The sequence below is a fragment of the Tamandua tetradactyla genome, chromosome 7, assembly GCF_023851605.1.
Source record: "Tamandua tetradactyla isolate mTamTet1 chromosome 7, mTamTet1.pri, whole genome shotgun sequence".
Lineage (NCBI taxonomy): Eukaryota > Metazoa > Chordata > Mammalia > Pilosa > Myrmecophagidae > Tamandua > Tamandua tetradactyla.
The window spans coordinates 6,017,680-6,030,290 of NC_135333.1; the positions used below are offsets into that span (position 1 = coordinate 6,017,680).

General features: G+C 47.7%; 2 protein-coding genes across 2 annotated transcripts in view; one reads left to right on the forward strand and one right to left on the reverse strand.

Moving 5' to 3' along the window:
- The window catches only part of GNG4 (G protein subunit gamma 4), a 109,158-nt gene extending 97,967 nt beyond the window's left edge, over positions 1-11,191 (reverse strand). Inside the window, exon 1 of the mRNA XM_077168407.1 lies at positions 11,083-11,191. The gene's annotated coding sequence lies outside the window, so the exon portion shown is untranslated. The remainder of the gene's footprint in view (positions 1-11,082) is intronic.
- Positions 9,566-10,838, forward strand: LOC143690782 (uncharacterized). Its single transcript, XM_077168406.1, has 2 exons — positions 9,566-9,735; positions 10,431-10,838. The coding sequence occupies exons 1-2, from the start codon at positions 9,688-9,690 to the stop codon at positions 10,758-10,760; spliced, it is 378 nt and encodes a 125-aa protein (XP_077024521.1). The 5' UTR covers positions 9,566-9,687; the 3' UTR covers positions 10,761-10,838.
- Positions 11,192-12,611: the final 1,420 nt, after the last annotated feature.

The window sequence follows — 12,611 nt, forward strand, 5'->3', positions numbered from 1 at the left end:
AAACCATTCCATTACTAAAACTTTTTCTTACCACAAATGAAAACTCTATTTCCATTAAGCAATAACTTCCCAGCCTGTGGTTACCTTTAATCTAGTTTCTGCCTACTCTAGACACTTCATGTAAGTGGCATCATACAAAGTTTGTCCTTTTAGGTCTGGCTTATTTGATTCAGCATAACAGTTTCAAGGTTCATCCATGTTGTGGTTTGCATCAGCATTTCATTCCTTCATGGATGAATAATATTCCATTTATGTATTCAGCTTGCCTTGTTTATCAATTGATATATTGAATGGCATTTGGGTTATTTCCATCTTTTGGCTCTGGTGATAATGCTGCTATAAACACTAGCATACAAATATATGAGCCCCTGTTTACAATACTTTTCGAAGTGGAATTGCCAGATAATATGGTAATTTTATGTTTAGTTTGCTGAGGAAGTGCCAAACTATTTTCCATAGTGGCTGCACCACTGTACACTCCCACTAACAGTGTCCTAGGGTTCCTATTTCTCTGAATCTTTGTCAACACTTGTTATTTTCTGTTTTTTGTTTTGTTATGTGATACCCATCCTAGTAGATGTGAAGTGGTATTTCATTGTGGTTTTGATTTACATTTTCCTAATGTTTAATGGTGCTGAGCATTTTTTCATGTACTTATTTATACATCTTTGGAGAAGTATCTAGAAGTCTTTTGCCGGTTTTTAAATTAGGTTGTTTGTCTTTTTGTTGTTGAGTTGCAAATATCCTTTATATATGCTGGATATTAAATTCTTATCAGGTGCATGATTTGCAACTATTTTCTCCCATTCTGTAGGTTGTCTTTTCACTTTCTTGATAATGTCCTTTGATTCACAAAAGTTTTTAATTTTAATGAAATCCAATTTATCTATATTTTATTTTGTTGCTCATGCTTTTGGTGTCATATCTAAGAATCCATTGCCAAATGCAAGCTTGGAAAGTTTACCCTTATGTTTTCTTCCAAGAGTTTTAGGATTTTACATCTTTTATTTGTTTAGTTCTTATATTTATTTTGAGTTAAGTTTTTGGATATAGTGTGAGGTGGGGTCCAACTTGATTCATTTGCACGTGGACATCCAGTTGTCCTAGCTCCCTGCTGAAGGGGCTATTCATTCCCCCACTGAATGGACTTGGCACCTCTGTTGAAAACTCATTTGTCCATAGGTGAATGGATTTCTTCCTCTTGCAGTCTTCAGAACCTTTGTGATACATACTCCAGGGTAATTTCTCTAATATTCTTAATTTAATCACACCTGCAAAATTCCTTTTGCTGTATAAATAATATATCCACAGCTTCTGTGGATTATAATTTGCATATCTTTGGGGGCCTACCACAATAATTGTCAGGAATAAATAGTGAATACAATATAAAACACAGTCTGGCATGTAGTAAAGATTCAATAATTATTGAGTAATAATAGTAACTGAATAAATTATAATTATAATGGAAGAATAATTATTTAAATTTTGTTATTTGCTGTAACATGTCTCTAAGCCTGAAAAGCCTTCACCACTCTCTCAGCTCTGTCATAACCCTTTCATCTGGCTAATCTTGAACCCTCCTTCAGGAAACCCTCCCTGATCTTCTGGGCTGGGTTTGGTGTCCTGCTGTGCTCTTATGGAACCTGTTCTTAATTCCATGTTGTTTTATAATCATCTGTCTCCCTTCCTAAATTGTAAATGCCTCAAGAACAGGAACCACCATTTACTCATCTCTGCATATTCCTATCACCTGACACATGCTACACATTTCATCAATGACTAATGATCCTCCCTGACTCTTTAGCAAACAAGGGTGAATAAGTCATGCAGCGGGCTAACCAATGGTGGTTTGCATTCACCACATACGTTCTGGGTGCCAGGACTGCAGGCGCTACTGCTGTGTGCGGGAAGGGAGTGTGGTGGGGAAGGCTATATTTGTTATCACTGTACTTTGAACACAGGAAGTTCCTGCAAGGTGAGTAGGAAGTGTCCCCATACGAGGAGGCTCTTTCCATTAAAGATGGGAAGACAGATGAACGCATTTAGCCTCAATGGAAACCTGGTCTCTAGCAAGTGTTTTCAGCTAGACCTCATTTATTGGCAGTCATTAGCTCTTGGCTTTTCCCAAAAGGGGTGGGGGAGGCTGGCATTGGAAATGGAAACCAGAGGAAGCTTAAGCAGGTTGGGGGTTATCAGATATAAGGAAGGACACACAGAAACATTTAGTTCAGTGGTTCTCAAACCTGGTGGTTATAAAATTCAAGCACAGATCCCCAGGCCCTATCCCAGGCTTGCTAAGTCACAATGTTCAAGGGTGAGACCCCCCAGAAGCTGTATTATTGAAAACTGCCCAAGATGATTCTGATATGCTACCTGGTTTGGGAACTACTAATGGGTCTACTCTTGATTGCAGAGATAAACTGTGCCAGAAGTAAATGGCTCCTTCAACATTGGTGTAAAAAGTGGAAGAAAAGGCCAGTGCAGTCCTTCGTTAAGCAAACCTACTGTTAACCCATTTGGCCACATGTCAAGAAGAATGCAGAAAATGGAACTTAGCAAGCAGTTCTTCTAACCCATCAGAGCCACAGGAGGGTGGGACTTGCACAGCGGCCTCACACTCCATTTGGCCCTTCCTGGATCTTCAGTAAGTATAGGTCTTTGAGCCAGCCTCTCAGGAACACCCTTCTAGATGTCTCTAGGGATAAAACTCCCCTGGAGCCCAGAGATCTACCTCTTTCTCCTTAACCTGGCACTCACCATCTGAAGTCAGCTTTGTCTCTGGATTAATGGGGCATCCACAGAACACAAGTTCAGAAGAGGTCAATTTTGGAGTGAGAAATATCTGTATACTGTGTGTTATTTGCTAAAACTCTCTCTATTTCTTTGCCTTGGTTTGTAACACCAAACGCTTCTTTTGTTATACGGAGCTTCTTTTTATGCTAGGGGTGGGGTGGGAGGAGATTGAAGGGGAGTGGAAGAGAACCTGTCCCATCAGGGAAAACAAAAGAAAGCAGCTGGGCATAAAATAATCTGTGGACCTGTCAACATTTTCACTTGCTTCACTTTTGCTGCCTCCACCCATCAGATAAGTTCATGTGGGCAGTTTATCTTACCCTTGGATCAATATGGTAAATCTTACCATGGCCACCCTCTTTAAAATTTCTAACGCCGGGTAAGCCACGGTGGCTCAGCAGGCAAGAATGCTTGCCTGCCATGCCAGAGGACCTGGGTTCGATCCAGGTCCTGGTGCCTGCCCATGTAAAAAAAAAAAAAGAAAAAGAAAAAAAAATTTCTAACCCCTTCCTCGTACTCCTTCTCTCCCTTCTGTTTTCTTTTATTCCAAGCACTTATTAAGATGTTTATTCATTAATTTGTGTATTTAAATTACTTTTGATTTGATCCTCTATTAAGATATAAATTCTGTGAAGGCAGGGACTTGCCCCTTCTCTCCAGCGCCTGCTTTATCCCTAGCACTTAGAGAAAGTATAGTGAGAAAAGCCAACAGAATAGACACAATGAGGAACTATGAGGAAAAAAGAGAGAAAACCCACAATGGGATGTATTGCACAGCTAACAACAGAGGTTCAAGGAGAAACCAGGGCGGGGAAACACTAGAGGAGGGGATGGAGCCAGGTCTGTGGATGAGAGCCAATCTTCAGGGCAGTTGTAGGTGAGTTGCCATGGTTACCCAGAGCAAGGGGGGGGCCAGCCTTCTGGCCTCAGGCCATCAGAGCTTAGGGGTGCGAAGTAGGGGAGACTAGGAAGTTTAGGGGAAACATGAAACAAAAACTCACCCTTGCAGAGACACACATGCATCAGAGGGTAATAAATTGTGCTTCCCTTAGGTCAACACACTAAGACACTGGTGCTAGCAGCATAAGATCAAATCTGTAAACAGTACTGGGACAAAGAAATCATAAACAAGAGATGGAGCGGCAACCACTTGAACACAGAGAGAATGAGTCATCCAGGAAAATGAGGCGGTCATGGGTTTGCTGTTGTTTTTCACAGACTGGCGCGATGAACAACTGAAGGCACAGCCGATGAGGTGGGTCCCTTTTAGGGGAATCGGGCATATGAATGCCTGCATCAGAAACAGAGTGTATTTTTACAGAATTTTAACGTTGCCCCAAACTTCATGTATGTTCTTTGAGCATCTGAGTAAATGCTACTTCATTTGGCATGCCATGGACCTTCCTGGGCCATCTCATCCGCCCTCCACCCCTTGGCTTCACCTGGGGACCAAGGACTCCCCAGTCCATCTCCAGCCAGACCTCTGCTCAGCCCTGGCTGCGTGCTCCACCTGGGTGTTCCTCGGTCACTTTCTAACTTGGCGAGCCATGCACTCTCCTCACTTGCCCAGCCTGCTCTGGTCATGTGACTCACACCCCTGTCCATCCAGGCACCCAATATCCAGCACCCCAGGAATCTCTAGACTCCAGTCTCTTCCTATCTCCCTTTCCCTCCACTTCTGATCAGAGAGCAACCCCCATTGACCTTCTGGCCTCAGCACTCTACAGACTATCAGCACAGTGTTCTCAGCTCTCTCTGCCGACCATCTCATCGCACAGCCTTGCTCCCCTGAGTGGTCACAGCCAGAGGGCCAAGGCTTGGATCTGCTATAATCTGTTTCTGCTTAAAAACTGCTTGGGATTTTCCATTCTTTATAGGATAAACTCTTCCATGACACCCGAGATTCTTCAGAGCCTGGTTCCCATCTGCCTTTGCCGCTCTCCCCCTGCGCTTTCACAGCTCCATGCCTTTGCATCCACTGGGCCTCTGCCTGGAAAGCCCATTGGTCAGGCTGGAAAAAACTTCCTCAGCTTTCCAGGATCAGCTCAAGACATGCTCCCCCTCCCACCTTCCTGTTTCCCAGTACTCTCAGGAAGAGTTAATGCTTTCGTTCCCATAGCACTTCAAACATGTCTACAGTAGCACTAACTCCTGGGTAAGTAAGCTGTTTTCAAACGTATATTCTCCTCATGATTATAAGCTCTTTGAAGGGCAAGGCTATAGCTCACTCATTTTTAATTTTCCAGTGCCTAAACTATCTGGCCCATATATTACAGGTGCTTGACACATGCTTAGTAAATGAATGTTTAACAAACATAATTTACATACCATCTTTGAGGTACTCATTTATTGCCTACAGCAAAATAAATGCATTAAAAAGTCCCCCCTAGGGCAGTGCCATGGTGGCTCAGTGGCAGAGTTCTCACCTGCCATGCCAGAGACCCAGGTTCAATTCCCGGTGACTGCCCATGAAAAAAAAAAAAAATTGCACTTAAAAGAAAAAAAGTCCTCCTTGATTTAGAGAAGTAACACATAGGGAAACTAGAATGAGGTTTCCAAATCCCAGCACTGACGACCCCGAGAAGCCTGGTTATATGTAGCTCAGCAGAACCCTGTGATGAGAAATCCCTTCAAAGCAAAATTCTGTTTAACAAAAATGAGCCTGGGTCTGGGTCCACAGTCAACTTTCTTCAGAAACTACTTACTGCAATGAAGTCTAGCACAAGGAGTATAAGGAGAGAAATGTTGGAGTTCCAAGGACTCTGACCCACTAGAAAGCAGACTGAACCATGGGGGACACAAGACTGAGCCACACGCACAGGCACCCAGGGGTTTAGCTAAGCGAAGGGTGCAGTGAGGCTATCCCAGCACCACCCTCAAAGCTCAGCTGCAAGAGGGGACTGCGTGATACTGATGATCAGTTTATATATTTATACCTCACCTTTTTCCAGAAGCAATGCAGTGGCTTACACCTCTCTCAGTTTCCCTTTGTGATTTTCCCTGAAGTTCAACCCTTGAGGATTCTCCACTCATGTTCCAGCCTTATCCCTTCCATACCAACTATGGTCCTAAAGAGTTAGGAAGCCTGTGTTCCTACCTTTACTCTACACTCCTGTAACGTTTGCCTCCCTTTGTTTATACCAACAAACACACCTGCTATAACCCAGGTAAATTTGGTCTCCTTAACTAGGTTGCAGTCTTCTCACTTCTGTGGAAGTAAAGAAGCACTGACAGACTGTTGCAGCCTTCAGGTTGAAAGTGAAGTTAACTGGGGCACAGAGGATACAGAAATTTTCCAAGACTGCCAAATGGGGAGTAAAACCAAACAGGGATGGGCTCATGCCAATACGGTATGCCGTAGGTCCTGGGGGCCGGATGCACCGAGGAAAGGGCCTCCCGTTACGGGTGTGCACAGCAAGAACCACACGGCAACAGGGCAGGGCAGATGCCACCCTGCTCCCCAAATCAGGGTGGAAAAACGCTCTTGAAGAGGACAACATCCCAACAGTAGAGGGTGTTGGGGGAAGAAATGCAGCTTTTCCCAAGGTGTGTTAATGCTTCGACTCTGAGCATATAGAAGTGTTGCTAGACCTGAGGGGATGCAACAGAACTTGGTGGGTGCGGAGTGTGTGGTGGGTGCTGAGCGAAAGCAGACTGCACCAGCCCCTACTGCTCCCAGACTGCTGTCTCCTCTGCCTCCAAGAGCCTGCACCCTGAGAAGAGAGAGCCCCAACAGGAGGCATGACCACTGTGGCCCCCGAAAAGATTCGTCCCCCACAACCTGTGAATGTGACTTTATTTGAAAAAGGGTCTTTGCAGATGTAATTAAGAGAAGGATCTCAAGACGAGATCATCCTGACTTACCCAGATGGCTTCTCAATTCACTGACCAGTGTCTTTATAGAAGAGAAGAGAAGACACGGACGGAGGAAAAGCCACATGAAGATGGAAGTGGAGACGGGAGTAATGCAGCCAGGAGCCAAGGAGTACCTGGAGCCACTGGGAACTAGACGAGGCAGGGAAGGATTCCCTCCTAGAGCCTTCAGAGGGAGTGTGGCCCCGGCTGACACTTGGACTTCAGACTTAGAGCCCCGGGACTGTGACGGAATAAGTTTGCATTGTTTCAAGCTGCCCGGTTTTGTGGCAATTTATTACGGCAGCTCTAGGAAACAAATACAACCCCGCGCTGTCTGCCTTCCCTGTCCTTGTCTCTCCAACAGTGTCTGGACCCTGAGGCGCAGAGCTCTGCTGGCCGGTCATAAAGAACAGCCTGGCTCTCAGCAGATTGCCTTCAGCAAGCTCCCCAAGTTGCTTGGCCTCCCATTCCCCTCCCAACAGTCCCTTGCTTTTCCTTCCTGTTTTTGAATCCCGTTTCTCCTGCTTGGACCTACATACTTGGACACTGTCTCATTAACGATCTCTTCATTTTACATATTTGTGTAATTGAGTACTGGAATAAGAAAAGACAGTTGAGTTTGGCTGGTGGGATTATGGGGGAACATCTGTTTTTCATTTCCGTATCCTTTAATGCAGCTATAAAGGTGTTTTTATAACCATCTTTAAAAGAATTTAAAATGTTCTCCTTCTTTCTGTTACCATCGCCTTGTCCCTCTGTCTTGGTGAAGGAGAGAGGGGTGGAGGAGGCCACCCCAGCTGTGGATTAGACATGAGAGCCCAGGATGAACTAACAGGGACTAATGAGAACGGCATAAAAGAGCAGCTAGTGCCAGTTAATGGATCACAGGCTGTGCCTGGTTTTCTGTATGTGTTCACGGGGGAGGGGGTGGGGCCGTGAACAACCACTCTGCCCCCCCCAGAGGGATACTTTAAGCATTTTTTCTATCTCTGTGAGCCCTTCCTTGGCCTCATGGCCAATGTTCCACTAGAGAGAAACAACCCAGCAACCCAGAGAGAAATGATTTCAGAAATCTAAGAAGAAAGAGGGACATATCTTCTCTCTTGGAAGAGGGACACGTGCCCAGTTCCTGCCTGTGGGTCTTTGCACAGTTTTTCATTGCTTCTTCTCTTCCATATATCTCAATCGCTCTTATTTGCCCATTTGTATAACTTTGTCTTTAATCAGTTAAAAGGAAAATTACTACTTCCCACTAGACATTATGCCACACTCCTGGACAGAGAAGATACTAATAGTTACCACTGTTTTTTTTCTTTTTCTTTCTTTTTGCAAAATTGTTCAGGTATTGTGTGAAGATTAAATGGGAACACACACCTGACAGTGTCCAGTGCAGAACTAGTGACTGCTGGGTCCTTCTTTCCCCTTCTGCTGCCTGGGGCTCCCTACCCAGTCTAGTCCTCTTTGGCTGGGCCTTTGGTGACTTGCTTGCAGATACCTAGGAACTTCAGGGCCACAGGGACAACCAGCTTCCCCATAGCTACCCATACATCCCCACTACTTTGGACACCTAGTGCCCCATTCCACAGTGAGCACCAAGTCTCTCAACATGCCTGCACGCACTCCACCATCTGCACAATACCTGCCATTTTGTCTGCCAACTTCCAGCTAGGAAAACTGATTGTACACCAGCTGCCATTTGACCTAACAAAAGCTCCTTGATAATTAAAGTGATTTGGAATGGTCCAGCTAGCTGACTGAATTGATGTCTTTTTAAGAACCCATTGTTTTCACCACAGTGCATTTTCTTTCAGCAGTATTTCTTGCTTCTGTTTCCTCCCCCAAATTGAAATTCTATTTGTGTTTTCACTTCAGATCATTTATTTAAGGTCTATGGTTTATTCCTCATATGATTTTAACTAGCTACCTCTTTCAGTAGTATTATGCCAATTTCTATATGATTATTGGTCTTTCCATTTAAATCTCTCTACTAGCATAATCAAAGTCCCTTTATGCTCGAATAAGTCCAGAGTGGATAAAATGCCAAATAAGAAAAGAAAATCAGTAAGATGAGCTAATACTAATGTTCATAAAGGTGAGCTGAGAATAAATCAGGTAATATTTGAAATAAACTGATTTCAAAATTCCATGAAGAAAAAAAGTAATTTACTCACATGCAATACAAGCATTCTTTCCTCTTCAAATAAAACAAAAAAGAGGCAAGGTAAGAAGGAGGTAATAGTGAGGTGTGACTATAAATAAATGAGAAAGATTTGTCTGTTATGTCTTCTCTCAGCCATGTGGCCACCTTATGCAGTAAGTGGTGGTTCTGTGCTGCGTGTGTGGTGCCGGGGGTGGGTGGGTGGGGGGGAGTGGGGGTTGATTGCAGAGAAGGTGGCATTATACCCAATCATTCCTAAAGTCCCAAGTGAGACAGCTTCCCTAGGAACCAGAGGACAACGTCCCTGCATTTCCACTTGGAGTTCCACCATTTCAGAGAACACACTCAGACTTGGGAAGCTTCAGAGAATGATACTTTGGCTTTAAAACTGTAAAATGAATATGGGAAGCTTTTTTCCCCTGTTGACTTGCATGAGGAAAATTAAAGGCAACTGCCCAGCCAGTCACGGGATTATGGGAACGATGCCTGGCCATGCTATCCCTTAGTGGACCTGGGATCTTCCACGGGGGGAGCTGTGTACGTGGGTGGGGGAGCAAACAGGAAGCCTGCTGTCCCAAACAGCCATCAGCCTAACAACCCCACAGTGAGGCCACTCATCAACCACCAAGGCATCACAATAAACCTTGTCTTTACGTAACACTGAGTATTTATTGTGTCACATCCATCTCTTATCGTGACTGATAATTAAGGCAACCCTATACTTTTAAATAACTCATATATGAAATGTGCAGGGTCTTGTTTCTCAGGACTGGAAATGTTTTCCATTTATCACCTCAGCTGTTCCCACAATAGCCTCTTACAGGGCACAGGGCCAGATCGGATGGCAGTGTGCCTCTCTTCCCCCACCACACAGAAAAATCATGAAAAGGAATTGCCCAAGGAATCAAGAAGCTAGTCACAGACCCCAAGTAAGTCTTCTTACTTCCACTTGAAGGGATGTGCTGCTGAATTTTCCTGTCCTGTTGTCTGAAGCATCACCCCTCACTCACGAAGGGATGACAGGACTGACACGTTTTAATGGGGAAATACAGGTGCAGCCTAGGAGGCCTTTTGCTCTGGCTGAAACACCCAGCCACATGCCAGTCCTTTACAATTCTGGGTGGCAACTGAAAGAGATGTTGGGGGACACTGGGACAGTAAACACTGGGAGCTGGGGGACAGAGCGGGAGACCTGGTGTCCATGTTTCACTTTATCACTTGATCAAACTTTAGCATTTATTGGTTTTATAACACCCTAGATCAAAATAAACGACAATAAGCAGATCCTTCTAAATTAAGGAGTCCTCTCCAGCCACACTTTGTCCCCCCCTTTCACTCTCCCGTTATTTTTCTGTGGCAATTAAAAAATTAAACCAAAGCTCCTTAAATTCTGCTGAGTGCGTGCGCTGCGAGCCAGTAAATTTCAGCACCAGCCTCGGGGACAGACGCCATAAGAGGGGAAGAAACCCAAACCTTTTCCTCTCCATTCACTGCCACCACCAGAATCGCTCCCAAGCAGGTGTCCCGGGATGTTGGGCGAATGAAGAGCGCTTCTCCAGGCACTCGTCAAAAACATTTCCCCAAATAAAAGGACCAACTAACCGCTCCATCTCCTTCCACTAAGGTCCTCTTCAACTGGGGAACAACACTGCCGGGAGCAGGGCAAACGCTCCCTGACCTACATAAGGAAGCGGGCTCTTCCACTGCTTGGAGCCAGAGAGATCCCGAGACCCCGACCCCCGGGCGACCCCCTAAACGTTCCGAGTGGTTTGACCAAAACTGTCCTCCAGCTTACCAAGGGCTTGGTGGGAGGGGCCCAGGATGGCGTCGAGCCACCGAGGAGCCCCCGCACTTCGCAGCGCCAGGCACCGCTGGGTCTAGGCGTCCAGCGAACCAACGCATCCGCTTCGCCTTACCTGTGCGGGCACCTCCAAGGCCCGGCTCCCCGGCGTGAGGCGAAGCTACTGCCAAGATACAGGTATTACATGCATTTTTTTTTTCTTCACGTGCTTTCACTCACATCTTCAGGACGACCGCAGCACCAGAAACCTTTTCTCTAGTTGCTGAGACTTTGCAGCCTGAGTTTTCCCTTTGTTTCTGGCTCGCTAGAGCGAGGGGGCTTTGCCCTTCCCCACGCACAAACTCGACCCGGCTTCCTTCTGAACAGCAGCCAGAGGCTACGCCGCTCGCCCATTCCAAGCCCCAGAGGAGGGTCTCCCCTCCGCAGCCCGGGCTCCCGCCACCGCCCCCGGCGCCCAGCGGCTGCGCCCACTTACCCGGAGCGGAGCGTCAGGCACTGCGGGAGGGAAGCGCGCGGGCCGAGGGCGCCGCTCACGCGCGGGCTTTGTCTCCGGCGCAGTTCACGCGGGGGGCTGCCAGACCCAGCGGCATCGCTTCTCATGGGGGCGCGGGGCTGGGCGCGGCGGCGGCGCGCAGGCGGGTGCGGCGGGGCTGCCCCGACCACGGCGGGAGGGCGGGTAGGGATCCGGCTCCCAGCGCGCCGCGGCGCCTAGTGGGTTCGCTATGGAAACGCGCACCCCGCGCCTCTCCCCTCCGCCCCGCCCCTCCGCGCGCGGCTCCGGGGTCTCTGCAGCCCGAGTCACCCGCATCCCCAGCCCTCCCCGGCCTGGGTCGGGGAGCGAAACGAGGGAGAGACTACGCAGGGGGTAGGGGGAGTCAGTAGGCCAGTTCCCTCCCCTCTCCCCCTACCCCATTTTAGAAGGAAATCACTCAGGCGCAAGGGACTTGTTTTACTCAAATGCCACAATTCCGGCCTCTAGGACTCGTGTCCAGACTCCGCGGACTTAGGGGAGCTGCGACCTCGCGACCCCCGCCTCCTTCTTTCCACGTTGGTTGCGCCCACTCGGCTGCAGGGTCTCGCCGGGCGCGCGCGGGAGGGGCCGGGAACTCCCGCCCGCCGCCGCCGGCGTCACAGGTGCGTCACTGGGGCTCCCGCGCCGGGTCTCCGCGCGCGCTCCCCGGCCCCGCGCCCTGCAGCCCCGCGCTGGTCCCTCGCAGCGGGCGTCACCCAGGGGTTGGGAGAGGGGTCCGCGGTCCTGGCCGGGTGTCAGGACCTCAGCCCTGCGGTTAGCCCCAGAGACGAGCCCGGTTGGGGCGCGGCCAGTTCCCCTCCTCCACCAAGAACGCCCCGGATCCCCCCGCAGAGGCGTGGGGGGTGGGGCAGTGAGTGGAACATCGCCTAATTGCTGTGACAGTTGGCACGGCATTGTCTCCAGTTGCCCGGCGATAGCAAAGAGGCTGTGGCGAAGGCTAATGCTAGCGTTGCTAAGTAACCGGGGATGAAGGGAGCCGCCAGACCAGCCCCCTACTTTTGGGAGCGAAGGCAAAAGGCAGGACCGCGCTCCCTCGACTGCAGCGCCCGCTGTCAGGATCCCGGTTAGCCACCAAGAAAGCGGGATAGAAATTCCCAGTATTCATGGAGAGCAGAAAACTGCTTCCGTGGGAAATCCTCGGTGACGCTCAGGTTTTAGATAGCCACTGCTCTCCAGGCCTCTTCTCCTTTGGACTAAAGACATTTTGCTATTTATATTATATAGAGAGTTAAATCCATTCATATAGTCCTCTTCCTTTAGGGAAAAACAGCTTGAGCGCCGACCATTTTCCAACTCTTGGCGAAATACTACATAACGTTTGGAATAGAGAAACGACAAAAGCAGTGCTAGCAGGATTTGTAGAAAAAGGAGGCCAATATTAATTCCTTTATAAAATCAACTAAAAAACTATTGCTGACGATTAGGAAATATTTCTTTGAAAGTCTACGTTCCTCATCTTCCTCAACCATGAG